Consider the following 24,274-nt stretch of genomic DNA (forward strand, 5'->3'; position numbering starts at 1 on the left):
TTTTCCACAGAGACTCTTTCACACTCTGCCATTTTCCCACAGAGAGACTTCCACAGAGACATATACCTACTGAGACACTGTCCCACAGGGACAATTTCGCACTCTGCCACATTCCCACAGGGACAATTTCGCACTCTGCCACATTCCCACAGAGACACTTTCCCACTCTACCACATTCCCACAGAGATACTTTCCCACAGAGCCATTTTCCCACTCAGACACTTTCCCACAGAGCCATTTTCCCACTCAGACACTTTCCCACAGAGCCATTTTCCCACTCTGCCACATTCCCACAGAGACACTTTCTCACAGAGCCATTTTCCCATTGAGCCACTTTCCCACAGAGACACTTTCCCACTCTGCCATTTTTCCACTGAGACACTTTGCCACTCAGACACTTTCCCACTCTGCCATTTTTCCACTGAGACACTTTGCCACTCAGACACTTTCCCACAAAGACACTTTCCCACTCTGCCATTTTCCCACAGAGCGATTTTTCCACAGAGACATATTCCTACTGAGCCACTTTCCCACTCAGCCACATTCCCACAAAGACACTTTCCCACTCTGCCATTTTCCCACAGAGAGACTTTCCCACTGAGACACTTTCCCACAGAGACTCTTTCACACTCTGCCATTTTCCTACAGAGCCATTTTCCCACTCTGCCATTTTTCCACTGAGACACTTTCCCACAGAGAGACTTTTCCCACTGAGACACATTCCCACTCTGCCACATTCCCACAGAGCGACTTTCCTACTGAGACACTTTCCCACTCAGCCACATTCCCACCGAGGCAATTTCCCACTCAGCCACATTCCCACTGAGACACTTTACCACTCAGCCATTTTCCCACTGAGACACTTTCCCAATCTGCCACATTCCCACAGAGCCTTTTTTTCCCACTGAGATACTTTCCCACAGAGACTCTTTCCCACTCTGCCACATTCCCACTGAGACACTTTCCCACTCTGCCACGTTCCCACAGGGACACTTTCCCACTCTCCCACATTCCCACAGGGACACTTTCCCACTCTGCCACGTTCCCACAGAGAGACTTTCCCACTCAGACACTTTCCCACAGAGCCATTTTCCCACTCAGACACTTTCCCACAGAGCCATTTTCCCACTCAGACACTTTCCCACACAGCCATTTTCCCACTCAGACACTTTCCCACAGAGACACTTTCCCACTCTGCCACATTCCCACAGAGACACTTTCTCACAGAGCCATTTTCCCATTGAGCCACATTCCCACAGAGACACTTTCCCATTCTGCCCCATTCCCACAGAGAGACTTTTCCACAGAGACACTTTCCCACTCAGCCACATTCCCACAGAGAGACTTTCCCACTGAGACATTTTCCAACTCTGCCACATTCCCACAGGGACACTTTCCCACTCTGCCACATTCCCACAGAGCCATTTTCCCATAGTGACACTTTCCCATTCTGCCCCATTCCCACAGGAACACTTTCCCACTCTGCCACATTCCCACAGGGACACTTTCCCACTCTGCCACATTCCCACAGGGACACTTTCCCACTTTGCCACATTCCCACAGAGACAGTTTCCCACTCTGCCACATTCCCACAGAGCGACTTTCCCACTGAGACACTTTCCCACTCAGCCACATTCCCACTGAGACACTTTCCCACCGAGGCAATTTCCCACTCTGCCACATTCCCACTGAGACACTTTCCCAATCTGCCACATTCCCACAGATCCTTTTTTCCCACTGAGATACTTTCCCACAGAGATTATTTTCCACAGAGACATATTCCTGCTGAGACAATTTCCCACTCAGCCACTTTCCCACTCTGCCACATTCCCACTGAGACACTTTCCCACTCTGCCACATTCCCACTGAGACACTTTCCCACTCTGTCACGTTCCCACAGAGACACTTTCCCACTCTGTCACGTTCCCACAGAGACACTTTCCCACTCTGCCACGTTCCCACAGGGACACTTTCCCACTCTGCCACGTTCCCACAGAGAGACTTTCCCACTGAGACACTTTCCCACAGAGACACTTTCCCACTCTGCCCCATTTCCAGAGACACTTTCCCACTCTGCCATTTTCCCACAGAGCGACTTTTTCCACGGAGACATATTCCTACTGAGACACTTTCCCACTCTGCCACATTCCCACAGAGACACTTTCTCACAGAGCCATTTTCCCATTGAGCCACTTTCCCACTTAGACACTTTCCCACTCTGCCACATTCCCACAGAGACACCTTCCCACCGAGGCAATTTCCCACTCAGCCACATTCCCACTCAGCCACATTCCCACTGAGACACTTTCCCACAGAGAGACTTTTCCACAGAGACTCTTTCACACTCTGCCATTTTCCCACTGAGACTCTTTCCCACAGCGAGACTTTTCCCACTGAGACACATTCCCACTCAGCCACATTCCCACAGAGAGACTTTTCCGCAGAGACATATTCCTACTGAGACACTTTCCCACTCAGCCACTTTCCCACTCTGCCACATTCCCACAGGGACACTTTCCCACTCTGTCACGTTCCCACAGAGACACTTTCCCACTCTGCCATATTCCCACAGAGAGACTTTTCCGCAGAGACATATTCCTACTGAGACACTTTCCCACTCAGCCACTTTCCCACTCTGCCATATTCCCACAGAGAGACTTTTCCGCAGAGACATATTCCTACTGAGACACTTTCCCACTCAGCCACTTTCCCACTCTGCCACATTCCCACAGTGACACTTTCCCACTCTGTCACGTTCCCACAGAGACACTTTCTCACTCTGCCATATTCCCACAGAGACACTTTCCCACAGAGCCACTTTCCAGCTCTGCCACATTCCCACAGGGACACTTTCCCACTGAGACACTTTCCCACTCTGCCACGTTCCCACAGAGCCATTTTCCCACAGGGACACTTTCCCACTCAGACATATTCCTACTGAGACGCTGTCCCACAGGGACACTTTCCCACTCTGCCACATTCCCACAGAGAGACTTTTCCACAGAGACTCTTTCACACTCTGCCATTTTCCCACAGAGAGACTTCCACAGAGACATATACCTACTGAGACACTGTCCCACAGGGACAATTTCGCACTCTGCCACATTCCCACAGGGACAATTTCGCACTCTGCCACATTCCCACAGAGACACTTTCCCACTCTACCACATTCCCACAGAGATACTTTCCCACAGAGCCATTTTCCCACTCAGACACTTTCCCACAGAGCCATTTTCCCACTCAGACACTTTCCCACAGAGCCATTTTCCCACTCTGCCACATTCCCACAGAGACACTTTCTCACAGAGCCATTTTCCCATTGAGCCACTTTCCCACAGAGACACTTTCCCACTCTGCCATTTTTCCACTGAGACACTTTGCCACTCAGACACTTTCCCACAAAGACACTTTCCCACTCTGCCATTTTCCCACAGAGCGATTTTTCCACAGAGACATATTCCTACTGAGCCACTTTCCCACTCAGCCACATTCCCACAAAGACACTTTCCCACTCTGCCATTTTCCCACAGAGCGACTTTTCCACAGAGACATATTCCTACTGAGCCACTTTCCCACTCTGCCACATTCCCACAGGGACACTTTCCCACTCTGCCACGTTCCCACAGAGAGACTTTCCCACTGAGACACTTTCCCACAGAGACTCTTTCACACTCTGCCATTTTCCTACAGAGCCATTTTCCCACTCTGCCATTTTTCCACTGAGACACTTTCCCTCTCTGCCCCATTTCCACAGGGACACTTTCCCACTGAGACACTTTCCCACTCTGCCACGTTCCCACAGAGCCATTTTCCCACAGGGACACTTTTCCACTCAGACATATTCCTACTGAGACGCTGTCCCACAGGGACACTTTCCCACTCTGCCACATTCCCACAGAGAGACTTTTCCACAGAGACTCTTTCACACTCTGCCATTTTCCCACAGATGGACTTCCACAGAGACATAAACCTACTGAGACACTGTCCCACAGAGACACTTTCCCACTCTGCCACTTTCTCACAGAGACACTTTCTCACAGAGCCATTTTCCCATTGAGCCACTTTCCCACAGAGACACTTTCCCACTCTGCCATTTTTCCACTGAGACACTTTGCCACTCAGACACTTTCCCACAAAGACACTTTCCCACTCTGCCATTTTCCCACAGAGCGACTTTTCCATAGAGACATATCCTACTGAGCCACTTTCCCACTCAGCCACATTCCCACAAAGACACTTTCCCACTCTGCCATTTTCCCACAGAGCGACTTTTCCACAGAGACATATTCCTACTGAGCCACTTTCCCACTCTGCCACATTCCCACAGGGACACTTTCCCACTCTGCCACGTTCCCACAGAGAGACTTTCCCACTGAGACACTTTCCCACAGAGACTCTTTCACACTCTGCCATTTTCCTACAAAGCCATTTTCCCACTCTGCCATTTTTCCACTGAGACACTTTCCCACTCTGCCCCATTTCCAGAGAAACTTTCCAACTCAGCCACATTCCCACAGGGAGACTTTTCCACTGAGACACTTTCCCACTCAGCCACATTCCCACAGAGAGACTTTTCCACAGAGACACTTTCCCAAAAAAAACTTTCCCACTCTGCCACATTCCCACAGAGCCATTTTCCCACTCAGCCACATTCCCACAGGGACACTTTCCCACTCTACCACATTCCCACAGAGCCATTTTCCCACTCAGACACTTTCCCACTCTGCCCCATTTCCAGAGACACTTTCCCACTCAGCCACATTCCCACAGAGAGACTTTCCCACAGAGACACGTTCCCACTGAGACACGTTCCCACAGAGACACGTTCTCACAGAGACACTTTCCCAATGAAACACTTTCCCACTCTGCCCCATTTCCAGAGACACTTTCCCACTCTGCCATTTTCCCACAGAGAGACTTTTCCACAAGGACATATTCCTACTGAGACACTGTCCCACAGGGACACTTTCCCACTCTGCCACATTCCCACAGGGACACTCTCCCACTCTACCACGTTCCCACTGAGACACTTTCCCACAGAGACACTTTCCCACAGAGACACTTTCCCACAGAGAGACTTTTCCACAGGGACATATTCCTACTGAGACACTGTCCCACAGGGACACTTTCCCACTCTACCACGTTCCCACAGAGATATTTTCCCACTGAGACACTTTCCCACAGAGACACTTTCCCAATCTGCCATATTCCCACAGAGACACTTTCCCACTCTGCCATTTTTCCACTGAGACACTTTGCCACTCAGACACTTTCCCACTCTGCCACATTTCCAGAGACACTTTCCCACAGAGAGACTTTTCCACAGAGACATATTCCTACTGAGACACTGTCCCACAGGGACACTTTCCCACTCTGGCACATTCCCACAGGGACACTTTCCCACTCTACCACATTCCCACAGAGATACTTTCCCACAGAGCCATTTTCCCACTCAGACACTTTCCCACAGAGCCATTTTCCCACTCAGACACTTTCCCACTCTGTCACGTTCCCACAGAGACACTCTCACAGAGCCATTTTCCCATTGAGCCACATTCCCACATAGACACTTTCCCACTTTGCCACATTCCCACAGAGAGACTTTCCCACAGAGACACGTTCCCACAGAGACACGTTCCCAATGAAACACTTTCCCACAGAGACATCTTCCCAATCTGCCACATTCCCACAGAGATACTTTCCCACAGAGCCATTTTCCCACTCAGACACTTTCTCACAGAGACACTTTCCCACTCTGCCACATTCCCACAGAGAGACTTTTTCCCACAGAGCCATTTTCCCACTGAGACACTTTCCCACTCTGCCACATTCCCACAGGGACACTTTCCCACTGAGACACTTTCCCACTCTACCACATTCCCACAGAGATACTTTCCCACAGAGCCATTTTCCCACTCAGACACTTTCCCACAGAGCCATTTTCCCACTCAGACACTTTCCCACTCTGCCACGTTCCCACAGAGACACTCTCACAGAGCCATTTTCCCATTGAGCCACTTTCCCACTTAGACACTTTCCCACTTTGCCACATTCCCACAGAGAGACTTTCCCACAGAGACACGTTCCCACAGAGACACGTTCCCAATCTGCCACATTCCCACAGAGATACTTTCCCACAGAGCCATTTTCCCACTCAGACACTTTCTCACAGAGACACTTTCCCACTCTACCACATTCCCACAGAGATACTTTCCCACAGAGCCATTTTCCCACTCAGACACTTTCCCACAGAGCCATTTTCCCACTCAGACACTTTCCCACAGAGCCATTTTCCCACTCTGCCACATTCCCACAGAGACACTTTCTCACAGAGCCATTTTCCCACAGAGACACTTTCCCACTCTGCCATTTTTCCACTGAGACACTTTGCCACTCAGACACTTTCCCACAAAGACACTTTCCCACTCTGCCATTTTCCCACAGAGCGATTTTTCCACAGAGACATATTCCTACTGAGCCACTTTCCCACTCAGCCACATTCCCACAAAGACACTTTCCCACTCTGCCATTTTCCCACAGAGCGACTTTTCCACAGAGACATATTCCTACTGAGCCACTTTCCCACTCTGCCACATTCCCACAGGGACACTTTCCCACTCTGCCACGTTCCCACAGAGAGACTTTCCCACTGAGACACTTTCCCACAGAGACTCTTTCACACTCTGCCATTTTCCTACAGAGCCATTTTCCCACTCTGCCATTTTTCCACTGAGACACTTTCCCTCTCTGCCCCATTTCCACAGGGACACTTTCCCACTGAGACACTTTCCCACTCTGCCACGTTCCCACAGAGCCATTTTCCCACAGGGACACTTTTCCACTCAGACATATTCCTACTGAGACGCTGTCCCACAGGGACACTTTCCCACTCTGCCACATTCCCACAGAGAGACTTTTCCACAGAGACTCTTTCACACTCTGCCATTTTCCCACAGATGGACTTCCACAGAGACATAAACCTACTGAGACACTGTCCCACAGAGACACTTTCCCACTCTGCCACTTTCTCACAGAGACACTTTCTCACAGAGCCATTTTCCCATTGAGCCACTTTCCCACAGAGACACTTTCCCACTCTGCCATTTTTCCACTGAGACACTTTGCCACTCAGACACTTTCCCACAAAGACACTTTCCCACTCTGCCATTTTCCCACAGAGCGACTTTTCCACAGAGACATATCCTACTGAGCCACTTTCCCACTCAGCCACATTCCCACAAAGACACTTTCCCACTCTGCCATTTTCCCACAGAGCGACTTTTCCACAGAGACATATTCCTACTGAGCCACTTTCCCACTCTGCCACATTCCCACAGGGACACTTTCCCACTCTGCCACGTTCCCACAGAGAGACTTTCCCACTGAGACACTTTCCCACAGAGACTCTTTCACACTCTGCCATTTTCCTACAAAGCCATTTTCCCACTCTGCCATTTTTCCACTGAGACACTTTCCCACTCTGCCCCATTTCCAGAAACACTTTCCAACTCAGCCACATTCCCACAGGGAGACTTTTCCACTGAGACACTTTCCCACTCAGCCACATTCCCACAGAGAGACTTTTCCACAGAGACACTTTCCCAAAAAAAACTTTCCCACTCTGCCACATTCCCACAGAGACACTTTCCCACTCTGCCACGTTCCCACAGGGACACTTTCCCACTCTGCCACGTTCCCACAGAGAGACTTTCCCACTGAGACACTTTCCCACAGAGAGACTTTCCCACTCTGCCCCATTTCCAGAGACACTTTCCCACTCTGCCATTTTCCCACAGAGCGACTTTTTCCACGGAGACATATTCCTACTGAGACACTTTCACACTCTGCCACATTCCCACAGAGACACTTTCTCACAGAGCCATTTTCCCATTGAGCCACTTTCCCACTTAGACACTTTCCCACTCTGCCACATTCCCACAGAGACACCTTCCCACCGAGGCAATTTCCCACTCAGCCACATTCCCACTCAGCCACATTCCCACTGAGACACTTTCCCACAGAGAGACTTTTCCACAGAGACTCTTTCACACTCTGCCATTTTCCCACTGAGACTCTTTCCCACAGCGAGACTTTTCCCACTGAGACACATTCCCACTCAGCCACATTCCCACAGAGAGACTTTTCCGCAGAGACATATTCCTACTGAGACACTTTCCCACTCAGCCACTTTCCCACTCTGCCACATTCCCACAGGGACACTTTCCCACTCTGTCACGTTCCCACAGAGACACTTTCCCACTCTGCCATATTCCCACAGAGAGACTTTTCCGCAGAGACATATTCCTACTGAGACACTTTCCCACTCAGCCACTTTCCCACTCTGCCATATTCCCACAGAGAGACTTTTCCGCAGAGACATATTCCTACTGAGACACTTTCCCACTCAGCCACTTTCCCACTCTGCCACATTCCCACAGTGACACTTTCCCACTCTGTCACGTTCCCACAGAGACACTTTCTCACTCTGCCATATTCCCACAGAGACACTTTCCCACAGAGCCACTTTCCAGCTCTGCCACATTCCCACAGGGACACTTTCCCACTGAGACACTTTCCCACTCTGCCACGTTCCCACAGAGCCATTTTCCCACAGGGACACTTTCCCACTCAGACATATTCCTACTGAGACGCTGTCCCACAGGGACACTTTCCCACTCTGCCACATTCCCACAGAGAGACTTTTCCACAGAGACTCTTTCACACTCTGCCATTTTCCCACAGAGAGACTTCCACAGAGACATATACCTACTGAGACACTGTCCCACAGGGACAATTTCGCACTCTGCCACATTCCCACAGAGACACTTTCCCACTCTACCACATTCCCACAGAGACACTTTCTCACAGAGCCATTTTCCCATTGAGCCACTTTCCCACTTAGACACTTTCCCACTCTGCCACATTCCCACAGAGACACCTTCCCACCGAGGCAATTTCCCACTCAGCCACATTCCCACTCAGCCACATTCCCACTGAGACACTTTCCCACAGAGAGACTTTTCCACAGAGACTCTTTCACACTCTGCCATTTTCCCACTGAGACTCTTTCCCACAGCGAGACTTTTCCCACTGAGACACATTCCCACTCAGCCACATTCCCACAGAGAGACTTTTCCGCAGAGACATATTCCTACTGAGACACTTTCCCACTCAGCCACTTTCCCACTCTGCCACATTCCCACAGGGACACTTTCCCACTCTGTCACGTTCCCACAGAGACACTTTCCCACTCTGCCATATTCCCACAGAGAGACTTTTCCGCAGAGACATATTCCTACTGAGACACTTTCCCACTCAGCCACTTTCCCACTCTGCCATATTCCCACAGAGAGACTTTTCCGCAGAGACATATTCCTACTGAGACACTTTCCCACTCAGCCACTTTCCCACTCTGCCACATTCCCACAGTGACACTTTCCCACTCTGTCACGTTCCCACAGAGACACTTTCTCACTCTGCCATATTCCCACAGAGACACTTTCCCACAGAGCCACTTTCCAGCTCTGCCACATTCCCACAGGGACACTTTCCCACTGAGACACTTTCCCACTCTGCCACGTTCCCACAGAGCCATTTTCCCACAGGGACACTTTCCCACTCAGACATATTCCTACTGAGACGCTGTCCCACAGGGACACTTTCCCACTCTGCCACATTCCCACAGAGAGACTTTTCCACAGAGACTCTTTCACACTCTGCCATTTTCCCACAGAGAGACTTCCACAGAGACATATACCTACTGAGACACTGTCCCACAGGGACAATTTCGCACTCTGCCACATTCCCACAGAGACACTTTCCCACTCTACCACATTCCCACAGAGATACTTTCCCACAGAGCCATTTTCCCACTCAGACACTTTCCCACAGAGCCATTTTCCCACTCAGACACTTTCCCACAGAGCCATTTTCCCACTCTGCCACATTCCCACAGAGACACTTTCTCACAGAGCCATTTTCCCATTGAGCCACTTTCCCACAGAGACACTTTCCCACTCTGCCATTTTTCCACTGAGACACTTTGCCACTCAGACACTTTCCCACAAAGACACTTTCCCACTCTGCCATTTTCCCACAGAGCGATTTTTCCACAGAGACATATTCCTACTGAGCCACTTTCCCACTCAGCCACATTCCCACAAAGACACTTTCCCACTCTGCCATTTTCCCACAGAGCGACTTTTCCACAGAGACATATTCCTACTGAGCCACTTTCCCACTCTGCCACATTCCCACAGGGACACTTTCCCACTCTGCCACGTTCCCACAGAGAGACTTTCCCACTGAAACACTTTCCCACAGAGACTCTTTCACACTCTGCCATTTTCCTACAGAGCCATTTTCCCACTCTGCCATTTTTCCACTGAGACACTTTCCCTCTCTGCCCCATTTCCACAGGGACACTTTCCCACTGAGACACTTTCCCACTCTGCCACGTTCCCACAGAGCCATTTTCCCACAGGGACACTTTTCCACTCAGACATATTCCTACTGAGACGCTGTCCCACAGGGACACTTTCCCACTCTGCCACATTCCCACAGAGAGACTTTTCCACAGAGACTCTTTCACACTCTGCCATTTTCCCACAGATGGACTTCCACAGAGACATAAACCTACTGAGACACTGTCCCACAGAGACACTTTCCCACTCTGCCACTTTCTCACAGAGACACTTTCTCACAGAGCCATTTTCCCATTGAGCCACTTTCCCACAGAGACACTTTCCCACTCTGCCATTTTTCCACTGAGACACTTTGCCACTCAGACACTTTCCCACAAAGACACTTTCCCACTCTGCCATTTTCCCACAGAGCGACTTTTCCACAGAGACATATCCTACTGAGCCACTTTCCCACTCAGCCACATTCCCACAAAGACACTTTCCCACTCTGCCATTTTCCCACAGAGCGACTTTTCCACAGAGACATATTCCTACTGAGCCACTTTCCCACTCTGCCACATTCCCACAGGGACACTTTCCCACTCTGCCACGTTCCCACAGAGAGACTTTCCCACTGAGACACTTTCCCACAGAGACTCTTTCACACTCTGCCATTTTCCTACAAAGCCATTTTCCCACTCTGCCATTTTTCCACTGAGACACTTTCCCACTCTGCCCCATTTCCAGAGACACTTTCCAACTCAGCCACATTCCCACAGGGAGACTTTTCCACTGAGACACTTTCCCACTCAGCCACATTCCCACAGAGAGACTTTTCCACAGAGACACTTTCCCAAAAAAACTTTCCCACTCTGCCACATTCCCACAGAGCCATTTTCCCACTCAGCCACATTCCCACAGGGACACTTTCCCACTCTACCACATTCCCACAGAGCCATTTTCCCACTCAGACACTTTCCCACTCTGCCCCATTTCCAGAGACACTTTCCCACTCAGCCACATTCCCACAGAGAGACTTTCCCACAGAGACACGTTCCCACTGAGACACGTTCCCACAGAGACACTTTCCCAATGAAACACTTTCCCACTCTGCCCCATTTCCAGAGACACTTTCCCACTCTGCCATTTTCCCACAGAGAGACTTTTCCACAAGGACATATTCCTACTGAGACACTGTCCCACAGGGACACTTTCCCACTCTGCCACATTCCCACAGGGACACTTTCCCACTCTACCACGTTCCCACTGAGACACTTTCCCACAGAGACACTTTCCCACAGAGACACTTTCCCACAGAGCCATTTTCCCACAGAGAGACTTTTCCACAGGGACATATTCCTACTGAGACACTGTCCCACAGGGACACTTTCCCACTCTACCACGTTCCCACAGAGATATTTTCCCACTGAGACACTTTCCCACAGAGACACTTTCCCACTCTGCCACATTCCCACAGGGACACTTTCCCACTCTACCACGTTCCCACTGAGACACTTTCCCACAGAGACACTTTCCCACAGAGACACTTTCCCACAGAGCCATTTTCCCACAGAGAGACTTTTCCACAGGGACATATTCCTACTGAGACACTGTCCCACAGGGACACTTTCCCACTCTACCACGTTCCCACAGAGATATTTTCCCACTGAGACACTTTCCCACAGAGACACTTTCCCAATCTGCCACATTCCCACAGAGACACTTTCCCACTCTGCCATTTTTCCACTGAGACACTTTGCCACTCAGACACTTTCCCACTCTGCCACATTTCCAGAGACACTTTCCCACAGAGAGACTTTTCCACAGAGACATATTCCTACTGAGACACTGTCCCACAGGGACACTTTCCCACTCTGGCACATTCCCACAGGGACACTTTCCCACTCTACCACATTCCCACAGAGATACTTTCCCACAGAGCCATTTTCCCACTCAGACACTTTCCCACAGAGCCATTTTCCCACTCAGACACTTTCCCACTCTGCCACGTTCCCACAGAGACATCTTCCCAATCTGCCACATTCCCACAGAGATACTTTCCCACAGAGCCATTTTCCCACTCAGACACTTTCTCACAGAGACACTTTCCCACTCTGCCACATTCCCACAGAGAGACTTTTTCCCACAGAGCCATTTTCCCACTGAGACACTTTCCCACTCTGCCACATTCCCACAGGGACACTTTCCCACTGAGACACTTTCCCACTCTACCACATTCCCACAGAGATACTTTCCCACAGAGCCAATTTCCCACTCAGACACTTTCCCACTCTGCCACGTTCCCACAGAGACACTCTCACAGAGCCATTTTCCCATTGAGCCACTTTCCCACTTAGACACTTTCCCACTTTGCCACATTCCCACAGAGAGACTTTCCCACAGAGACACGTTCCCACAGAGACACGTTCCCAATCTGCCACATTCCCACAGAGATACTTTCCCACAGAGCCATTTTCCCACTCAGACACTTTCTCACAGAGACACTTTCCCACTCTACCACATTCCCACAGAGATACTTTCCCACAGAGCCATTTTCCCACTCAGACACTTTCCCACAGAGCCATTTTCCCACTCAGACACTTTCCCACAGAGCCATTTTCCCACTCTGCCACATTCCCACAGAGACACTTTCTCACAGAGCCATTTTCCCATTGAGCCACTTTCCCACAGAGACACTTTCCCACTCTGCCATTTTTCCACTGAGACACTTTGCCACTTAGACACTTTCCCACAAAGACACTTTCCCACTCTGCCATTTTCCCACAGAGCGATTTTTCCACAGAGACATATTCCTACTGAGCCACTTTCCCACTCAGCCACATTCCCACAAAGACACTTTCCCACTCTGCCATTTTCCCACAGAGCGACTTTTCCACAGAGACATATTCCTACTGAGCCACTTTCCCACTCTGCCACATTCCCACAGGGACACTTTCCCACTCTGCCACGTTCCCACAGAGAGACTTTCCCACTGAGACACTTTCCCACAGAGACTCTTTCACACTCTGCCATTTTCCTACAGAGCCATTTTCCCACTCTGCCATTTTTCCACTGAGACACTTTCCCTCTCTGCCCCATTTCCACAGGGACACTTTCCCACTGAGACACTTTCCCACTCTGCCACGTTCCCACAGAGCCATTTTCCCACAGGGACACTTTTCCACTCAGACATATTCCTACTGAGACGCTGTCCCACAGGGACACTTTCCCACTCTGCCACATTCCCACAGAGAGACTTTTCCACAGAGACTCTTTCACACTCTGCCATTTTCCCACAGATGGACTTCCACAGAGACATAAACCTACTGAGACACTGTCCCACAGAGACACTTTCCCACTCTGCCACTTTCTCACAGAGACACTTTCTCACAGAGCCATTTTCCCATTGAGCCACTTTCCCACAGAGACACTTTCCCACTCTGCCATTTTTCCACTGAGACACTTTGCCACTCAGACACTTTCCCACAAAGACACTTTCCCACTCTGCCATTTTCCCACAGAGCGACTTTTCCACAGAGACATATCCTACTGAGCCACTTTCCCACTCAGCCACATTCCCACAAAGACACTTTCCCACTCTGCCATTTTCCCACAGAGCGACTTTTCCACAGAGACATATTCCTACTGAGCCACTTTCCCACTCTGCCACATTCCCACAGGGACACTTTCCCACTCTGCCACGTTCCCACAGAGAGACTTTCCCACTGAGACACTTTCCCACAGAGACTCTTTCACACTCTGCCATTTTCCTACAAAGCCATTTTCCCACTCTGCCATTTTTCCACTGAGACACTTTCCCACTCTGCCCCATTTCCAGAGACACTTTCCAACTCAGCCACATTCCCACAGGGAGACTTTTCCACTGAGACACTTTCCCACTCAGCCACATTCCCACAGAGAGACTTTTCCACAGAGACACTTTCCCAAAAAAAACTTTCCCACTCTGCCACATTCCCACAGAGCCATTTTCCCACTCAGCCACATTCCCACAGGGACACTTTCCCACTCTACCACATTCCCACAGAGCCATTTTCCCACTCAGACACTTTCCCACTCTGCCCCATTTCCAGAGACACTTTCCCACTCAGCCACATTCCCACAGAGAGACTTTCCCACTGAGACACGTTCCCACTGAGACACGTTCCCACAGAGACACTTTCCCAATGAAACACTTTCCCACTCTGCCCCATTTCCAGAGACACTTTCCCACTCTGCCATTTTCCCACAGTGAGACTTTTCCACAAGGACATATTCCTACTGAGACACTGTCCCACAGGGACACTTTCCCACTCTGCCACATTCCCACAGGGACACTTTCCCACTCTACCACGTTCCCACTGAGACACTTTCCCACAGAGACACTTTCCCACAGAGCCATTTTCCCACAGAGAGACTTTTCCACAGGGACATATTCCTACTGAGACACTGTCCCACAGGGACACTTTCCCACTCTACCACGTTCCCACAGAGATATTTTCCCACTGAGACACTTTCCCACAGAGACACTTTCCCAATCTGCCACATTCCCACAGAGACACTTTCCCACAGAGAGACTTTTCCACAGAGACATATTCCTACTGAGACACTGTCCCACAGGGACACTTTCCCACTCTGGCACATTCCCACAGGGACACTTTCCCACTCTACCACATTCCCACAGAGATACTTTCCCACAGAGCCATTTTCCCACTCAGACACTTTCCCACAGAGCCATTTTCCCACTCAGACACTTTCCCACTCTGCCACGTTCCCACAGAGACACTCTCACAGAGCCATTTTCCCATTGAGCCACTTTCCCACTTAGACACTTTCCCACTTTGCCACATTCCCACAGAGAGACTTTCCCACAGAGACACGTTCCCACAGAGACACGTTCCCAATGAAACACTTTCCCACAGAGACATCTTCCCAATCTGCCACATTCCCACAGAGATACTTTCCCACAGAGCCATTTTCCCACTCAGACACTTTCTCACAGAGACACTTTCCCACTCTGCCACATTCCCACAGAGAGACTTTTTCCCACAGAGCCATTTTCCCACTGAGACACTTTCCCACTCTGCCACATTCCCACAGGGACACTTTCCCACTGAGACACTTTCCCACTCTACCACATTCCCACAGAGATACTTTCCCACAGAGCCATTTTCCCACTCAGACACTTTCCCACAGAGCCATTTTCCCACTCAGACACTTTCCCACTCTGCCACGTTCCCACAGAGACACTCTCACAGAGCCATTTTCCCACTTAGACACTTTCCCACTTAGACACTTTCCCACTTTGCCACATTCCCACAGAGAGACTTTCCCACAGAGACACGTTCCCACAGAGACACGTTCCCAATGAAACACTTTCCCACAGAGACATCTTCCCAATCTGCCACATTCCCACAGAGATACTTTCCCACAGAGCCATTTTCCCACTCAGACACTTTCTCACAGAGACACTTTCCCACTCTGCCACATTCCCACAGAGAGACTTTTTCCCACAGAGCCATTTTCCCACTGAGACACTTTCCCACTCTGCCACATTCCCACAGGGAGACTTTCCCACTGAGACACTTTCCCACTCTGCCATATTCCCACAGAGACACTTTCCCACTCTGCCATTTTTCCACTGAGACACTTTCCCACTCTGCCCCATTTCCAGAGCCATTTTCCCACAGAGAGACTTTTCCACAGAGAAATATTCCCATTGAGACACTTTCCCACTCTGCCACCTTCCCACAGGGACACTTTCCCACTCTACCACATTCCCACAGAGCCATATTCCCACAGAGATACTTTCCCACAGAGCCATTTTCCCACTCAGACACTTTCCCACAGAGCCATTTTCCCACTCTGCCCCATTTCCAGAGACACTTTCCCACTCTGCCACATTCCCACAGAGAGACTTTCCCACAGAGACACTTTCTGAATCTGCCACATTCCCACAGAGACACTTTCCCACTCTGCCATTTTTCTCCTAAAACACTTTCCCACTCTGCCCCATTTCCAGAGACACTTTCCCACTCAGCCACATTCCCACAAAGACACTTTCCCACTGAGACACTTTCCCACAGAGACACTTTCCTAATCTGCCACATTCCCACAGAGACACTTTCCCACTCTGCCATTTTTCCACTGAGACACTTTCCCGCTCAGACACTTTCCCACTCTGCCCCTTTTCCAGAGACACTTTCCCACTCTGCCCCATTTCCAGAGACACTTTCCCACTCAGCCATTTTCCCACAGAGCGACTTTTCCACAGATACATATTCCTACTGAGACACTTTCCCACTCTGCCGCATTCCCACAGGGACATTTTCCCACTCTATCACATTCCCACAGAGCCATTTTCCCACTCAGACACTTTCCCACAGAGCCATTTTCCCACTGAGACACTTTCCCACAGAGACACTTTCCTAATCTGCCACATTCCCACAGAGACACTTTCCCACTCTGCCATTTTTCCACTGAGACACTTTCCCGCTCAGACACTTTCCCACTCTGCCCCATTTCCAGAGACACTTTCCCACTCTGCCCCATTTCCAGAGACACTTTCCCACTCAGCCACATTCTCACAGAGACACTTTCCCACTCTGCCACATTCCCACAGAGATACTTTCCCACTCTGCCACATTCCCACAGAGATACTTTCCCACTCTGCCATTTTTCCACTAAGACACTTTCCCACTCAGATACTTTCCCACTCTGCCCCATTTCCAGAGACACTTTCCCACTCAGCCACATTCCCACAGAGAGACTTTTCCACAGAGACACATTCCCACTCTGCCATTTTCCCACAGATAGACTTTTCCACAGAGACATATACCTACTGAGACACTGTCCCACAGGGACACTTTCCCACTCTGCCACATTCCCACAGAACCATTTTCCTACTCTGCCATTTTTCCACTCAGACACTTTCCCACAGAGCCATTTTCCCACTCAGACACTTTCCCACAGAGCCATTTTCCCACTGAGACACTTTTTCACAGAGACACTTTCCCACTCTGCCACATTCCCACAGAGCCATTTTCCCACTGAGACATTTTCCCACTCAGGCACATTTCCACTGAGACACTTTCCCGCAGAGAGACTTTCCCACTGAGACATTTTCCCACTCTGCCACATTCCCACAGAGCCATTTTCCCACTGAGACACTTTCCCATGGAGACACTTTCTCACTGAGACCATTTCTCACTCAGCCACATTCCCACAGAGACACTTTCCCACTGAGACATTTTCCCTCTCAGGCACATTTCCACAGAGACACTTTCCCATTCAGCCACATTCCCACTGAGACAATTATTTCACTCAGCTACATTCCCACTGAGACACTTTCCCACAGAGACACTTTCCCACTCTGCCACATTCCCACAGAGAGACTTTCCCACTGAGACAATTATCCCACTCAGCCACTTTCCCACTGAGGCACTTTTCCCACTCAGCCCCATTCCCACTTGAGACACTTTACCATGGAGACACTTTCCCACTCAGCCACATTCCCACTGAGACTATTGTCTCACTCAGCCAAATTCCAACTGAGACTATTGTCTCACTCAGCCAAATTCCAACTGAGACTATTGTCTCACTCAGCCAAATTCCAACTGAGACTATTGTCTCACTCAGCCAAATTCCAACTGAGACTATTGTCTCACTCAGCCAAATTCCAACTGAGACTATTGTCTCACTCAGCCACATTCCCACTGAGACTATTGTCTCACTCAGCCACATTCCCACAGATACACTTTCCCATTGAGACACATTCCCACTCAGCCACATTCCCACTGAGACACTTTCCCACAGAGACCATTATCCCATTCAGCCACATTCTCACTGAGACAATTATCCCACTCTGCCGCATTCACACAGAGCCATGCTTTCCCACTGAAGCACTTTTTCAAAGAGTCGCTTTACCCACTCTGCCGCACTTTCCCATTGAGCCCCACTTTCCCACAGAGCCACGCATTATCACAGAACCACTTTCTCACTGAGCCAATTTCCCACAATTTTGTACACGGCCACTTTCTACAGAGACACGCTTTCACAAAGAGTGTCGCTTTTCCACACAGCCGCGCTTTCCCACAGAGCCGCACTTTCCCACTGAGTCGGCTTTTCCACACAGCCAAGCTTCCCCACAGAGCCCCACTTTCCCTGAGGCATTTTCTCAAAGAGCTCCACTTTCCCAAAGAGCCACATTCCAGTTTCCCACTCAGCCACATTTTCCCACAGAGCCACTTTCCCACTGAGCCACTTTCCTAAAAACCCACTTTCCATTGAGCCACTTTCCACTTTCCTATTGAGTTGCACTTTCCCCAAGCCACTTTCCGACAGAACCCTGCTTTCCCACAGAGTGGCGCATTGCCACACAGCCGCGCTTTCCTACAGTGCTGCACTTTTCCATAGAGCCTCACTTTCCCACAGAGTCGTGCTTGCCCACTGAACCACTTTCCCACTGAACCACTTTTCCAAAGACTCACTCTCCCACTCTGCCACACCTTCCCACAGAGCCACGCTTTCCCACACAGACTCACTTTCCACTTTCACTCTATTGACCACGCTTGTCAATAGAGCCGCACTTTCCCACAGAGCATCAGTTTCCCAACGACCCAAAGAGCCACTTTCTATTAAGCCACTTTCTCCAAGCCCCTATCCCACAGAGCGGTGCCTTCCCACAGAGCGGCACCTTCCCACACAGCTTTTCTGTAGAACCCTCTTTCCCACAGAGCCACACTTCTGCATGGTGCAGGTGTTGTCAGCTCCTAGTGTTTTAGCAGTGTTTCTCTACCCTTCTGATTTGGTGTAATGTCTTCCTTGCCCTAACATGTCAACTTTCATTCTTTTCATTCCAACTTTCCATTCCCTCCTAAATGGGTTCACTGGAGCAGAGTTAAACCGTGTCCTAGCAATTAACCCTGTATAACACTGTTTAATTCACCTAATAAAGTCATATGTCAAAGCACCTTTGTGTCAAATGATGTTTTTAATACAGTGTGATACAAAGGCAATTGCAGAAAATTTGGGTCCATCTCCTTTTGAGGAGGTCTGTGTATGGATTTTTCACAATGACAAGAAAATTTGTAAAACTTGTTAAAAATATAAAACAACTTTTGTAAAACTTGTTATAAAAAATTTCATGCATTGTCATTTGTCTCATAAGTTACAACAATAAAGGGCCTTGTGCCAATCCAATATTAAGGAATTAATTCCTTCATATACTCGTTTACCGTTTGTAAATGCTTTATGTAGTTCAGGGTCTCAGTGGGTTTGGATCCCACCCAGAATCACTGGACACAGGACCGGAGCTCACCCTGGACTGGTTGCCAGTCCTTCACAGAATACATCATTTTAAATATCTTAGGTATTTTGTATACAGAAATAAATGGCTCATAAATACTGAAGCGTAACTTTGTATATGTTATTCTGTGCCTGTTTTATTTATATCAACAACCTTAACATTTCAGCTCAGTGAAGGTATCTGTGCAGCGTCTGTCTTCAAATTTCTTTAATGGTGATTAATGGTAAACTCTTAAATGTGCAGAACATTTTACAGTTTTGCAGAACATTAATTCTTTTTTTTTTTTTTTTTTCAGAGCTCCTTATCAAAAAATATGTCTTCCCTCACTGGAGAAAACAAAGAGGGCACAGTTATAAAGTCAGTTCAGGTGAGATTCGCTATGACTTTCGTGCATGATCAGAATCAAAATTACAGCCTGGGAACTGTGTTCAAGACAAAAAAATATATATATATATACATATATATATATATGTCTATGTGTGTGTGTGTGTGTGTATATATGTGTCATTACTTTCCCACAAAACATCATATGGACTGTGTAATGTTAAGCTGTTCTAGCTCTGTCTGATTTTTTTTTTCTTGTAGAACCCTGGACTTGTGATGGGATTGTTTCAGAAAATCAACCCCTTCTGGTCTTCACAGGTAGCATGCACACACACACACACACAATTAAACTGGTCAGTGACCTCAGCAGAATTGACTTGTCAAGCTGTTCCCTGGGCTCAGCAGTAAAGGTTTGTCTGTTTCAGCACCTGAGTCTCAATCTCAGTCTCACTGTTTCCTTCTGTAGAACCCAGTCAGTGACTCGACACCAAATACAGAGCCAAAGCTGGTAAGAACATTTTCACTGTTGTTTTAGTAATGCTTTATGTTTGTATGTGTTTAACTTGTGCACTTTAAAATTGTTCAATGATTCTTATAATTTTATTACTGCATCTATTTATTTTTTTTTATATTATTCGATTAATAACTTATTGTTATTGTCAGTTTATTATTTACTCTTACACAATCAGTGTGCATTCATAGCACATTTAATTCTTTCCAGTTTTGAGGGTTTTTTTTTTAAGTTGAGAGATTCCTTTGGATTTCATGCCATTTACTTGATCTAGCTTTAGGACAGGGGTTGAGCGTGTCAATGTTAATATTACCAGAATTTGGAATCATGCAGTTCCTAGGGATTTGCAGGCGACTCTTGGTTCACTCACATTGAGTGAATGTTTTTCTTAAAAATCTGGGTGATGTTTTTCATCCCCAGTTACAAATTTCTTTACATATTAAGAAGTTTGTTCAGTCCTGTGTTTTGCAGCTAAAAATACTGCAAGATCAAATTGATTTGGTCTTTTCCATGCTTTTGTTTCCTTGCGTTAGGATTGCAATGCCTTAGTCAAGGAACTTTAGCAAGATTCAGTTGGTGAAAAATGCAGCTGCTCGTCTTTTAACTAAAACTAATCAGCAGGATCACATCACCCCAGTGCTACCCTCTCTTCACTGGTGAAATATCAAGTTGATTTTAAAGTTTCGGTTCTTACCTATAAGGCATTACATGGTGAGGCATCTGAATATATCTGTGAATTTTTAGTTCCCCACTTAAGTACAACGTCACTCACATCTGCAAATAAAGGTTTGCTTGTTGTTACAAGAACTAAACTAAAGCAAAAGAGAGACTATGCTGTGTGCAAACCTATGGAATCCATCTATTTTCCACTGCTTATCCGGGTCCTGGTCATGGGGAAGCAGTCGGAGCAAAGAAACCCAGACCTCCCCAGCCACCACTTCCAGCTCCTCCAGGGGTATACCGAGGCGTTCCCAGGCCAGTCAAGACATGTAGTCTCTCCAGTGTGTTCTTGGTCTGCTCCGGAGCCTGCTCCCCGTTGGACATCCCCAGAACACCTCACCAGAAAGGCGTCCAGGAGGCATCCAGACCAGATGCCCGAACCACCTCAACTGGCTCCTCTCATCGTAGAGGAGCTGCGGCTCCACTCCGAGACTCTCCCGGATGTCCGAGCTCCTAACCCTGTCTCTAAGGGAGAGTCCAGAGACCCTGCAGAGAAAACTCATTTCAGCTGCTTGCACCTGCAATCTCGTTATTTCGGTCACTACCCAAAACTCGTGACCATAGGTGAGGGTTGGGACGTAGCTTGAATGGTAAATGAAGAGCTTTGCTTTTCTGCTCAGCTCTCTCTTCACCACAATGGACCGGTACAGAGCCCGCATTATTGCTGATGCTGCAACGATTCGCCTGTCAATCTCCCGCTCTATCTTTCCCTCACTCGTGAACAAGACCCCAAGGTATTTAAACTCCTCCGCTTGAGGCAGGATTTCACTTCCAACCTGGAGAGAGCACTCCACCCTTTTCCGACTGAGTACCATGGACTCGGACTTGGAGATGCTGATCCTCATCCCTACCGCTTCACACTCGGCTGCAAACTGGTCCAGCAAGAGCTGGAGGTCCCGGCTCAATGAAGCCAATAAGACCACATCATCCGCAAAAAGCAGAAATGGAATCCTGAGACCACCAAACTGGACACCTTCCACCACTTGGCTATGCCGAGAAATTCTGTCCATAAAAATTATGAACAGAACCGGTGACAACAGGCAGCCCTGATGGAGTCCATCTCCGACCGGCAACCAGTCGGACTTACTGCCAGCCATACGAACCAGACTCCTGCTCTGTTTGTAGAGGGACTGGATAGCTCATAGCAAAGAGCCCAGTACCCCATACTCCCTGAGCACCCCCCACAGAATAGCCCGAGGGACACGGTCGAATGCCTTCTCCAGATCCACAAAACACATGTAGACTGGTTGAGCAAACTCCCACGCACCCTCCAGGATCCTAGCAAGGGTAAAGAGCTGGTACTGTGTTCCACGACCGGAATTCGCATTGTTCCTGCCGGATCCGAGGTACAACTATCAGTCCGACTCTCTTCTCCAGTATCCCTGCATAGACCTTACCGGGGAGTCTGAAGAGTATGATCCCCCTGTAATTGGAACACACCCTTCGATCCCATTTTTAAAAAGGGGAACCACCACCCCAGTCTGCCAGTCCAGAGGCGCTGCCCCCGATGTCCATGTGATGTTGCAAAGATGTGTCAGCCAGGACAGCCCCACAACATCCAGAGCCTTGAGGAACCTGGGGCAAACTTCATCCACCCCCAGAGCCCTACCGCCAAGGAGTTTCCCTACAACCTCGGCCACCTCAGTCCCAGTGACAGACGAGCCCCCCCAGGGTCCCCAAACTCTACTTCCTCTGTGGAAGACGTGCTGGTGGGGTTGAGAAGATCCTCGATTTATTCCTTCCTCTGCCTAGTCGAGGTCAACAACTCCCCACCTCCACCAAATACAGTGTTGGTGGAAAACCACTTTCCCCTCCTGAGTCGCCTGATGGTTTGCCAGAAACTTCTCGGAGCCAACCGAAAGTTGTTTTCCATGTTCTCACCGAACTCCTCCCACACCCGGGTTTTTGCCTCAGCTACAGCCGAAGCCGTGAGCCGCTTGGCTCCTCCAAGCCAAGCCAACCAGGCTCCATAAGACATTTTCTTCAGCTTGACAGCCTCTCTCACCCGGGGTGTCCACCACCAAGTGCGGGGATTGCCACCCCAACAGGCACCGACAACCTTGCAGCCACAGCTCCATTCAGCTGCCTCAACAATGGAGGTCCGGAACATGGCCCATTTGGACTCAATGTCAGTGGCCTCCCCCGGAATGCAGTCGAAGCTCTGCCAGATGTGGGAGTTGAAGATCTTTCTGACAGGTTCCTATGCCAAAAGTTCCCAGCAAACCCTCAGCACATGTTTAGGCCTGCCAGGTCTGTCCGGCATCCTCCCCCACCATCTGATCTAACTCACCGTGATCAGTTGACAGCTCAGCACCTCTCTTCACCCGAGTGTCCAGAACATATGGCCGCAGGTCCGATGATACGACTAAAGTTGATCATCAAAATGCGGCCTAGGGTATCCTGATGCCAGGTGTACTTGTAGACACCCTAAGGCTTGAATATGGTGTTTGTAATGGACAAACTGTGACGGACACAGAAATCCAATAACTGAACACCACTTGGGTTCAGATCATCGGGACCGTTCCTCCCAGTCACACCCCTCCATTGTCACTGTCATTACCCATGTGAGCGTTGTCCCCCAGCAGAACAATGGAGTCCCCAGAATGAGTGCTCTCCAGCACCCCCTCTAGGGTCCCCAAGAAGGCATGGTACTCTGAACTGCTGTTCGGTGCATAAGCACAAACGACAGTCAGAGCCCTTTCCCCAACCTGAAGGCGCAGGGAAATTACCCTCTCGTCCACTGGGGTAAACCCCAATGCGCTAAGCCGGGGGGGCTATAAGCAAGCCCGCAATCCACAATGCACCAGACCCGGATTACTACCTCTCCCACATCTCCCACCTTTCATTCACTTTCCATGTCCTGATAAAAGTTCAGAATATTCAGCCTTCCTAAGAGGTAGTGGAGTGGAGTTCTAGAGAAGGAGAGGTGGAGTTCTAGAGAAAATTCCATGCACTGACTCTATTGTTTTGCTGGGGGACTTCAATGCTCATATTGGCTATGACTGGGAAAAC

General features: G+C 49.2%; 1 protein-coding gene across 2 annotated transcripts in view; it reads left to right on the plus strand.

Annotated features, from left to right (window-relative positions):
- The window catches only part of apold1b (apolipoprotein L domain containing 1b), a 53,888-nt gene that overhangs the window by 19,028 nt on the left and 10,586 nt on the right, over positions 1–24,274 (plus strand). For both annotated transcript variants that reach the window (XM_066660177.1, XM_066660178.1), the window contains exons 3-5: positions 20,003–20,074; positions 20,293–20,349; positions 20,498–20,539. In XM_066660177.1, coding sequence (XP_066516274.1) covers positions 20,003–20,074; positions 20,293–20,349; positions 20,498–20,539 — 171 coding nt within the window. The remainder of the gene's footprint in view (positions 1–20,002; positions 20,075–20,292; positions 20,350–20,497; positions 20,540–24,274) is intronic.

This window comes from Hoplias malabaricus, chromosome 2 (genome assembly GCF_029633855.1).
Source record: "Hoplias malabaricus isolate fHopMal1 chromosome 2, fHopMal1.hap1, whole genome shotgun sequence".
NCBI lineage: Eukaryota > Metazoa > Chordata > Actinopteri > Characiformes > Erythrinidae > Hoplias > Hoplias malabaricus.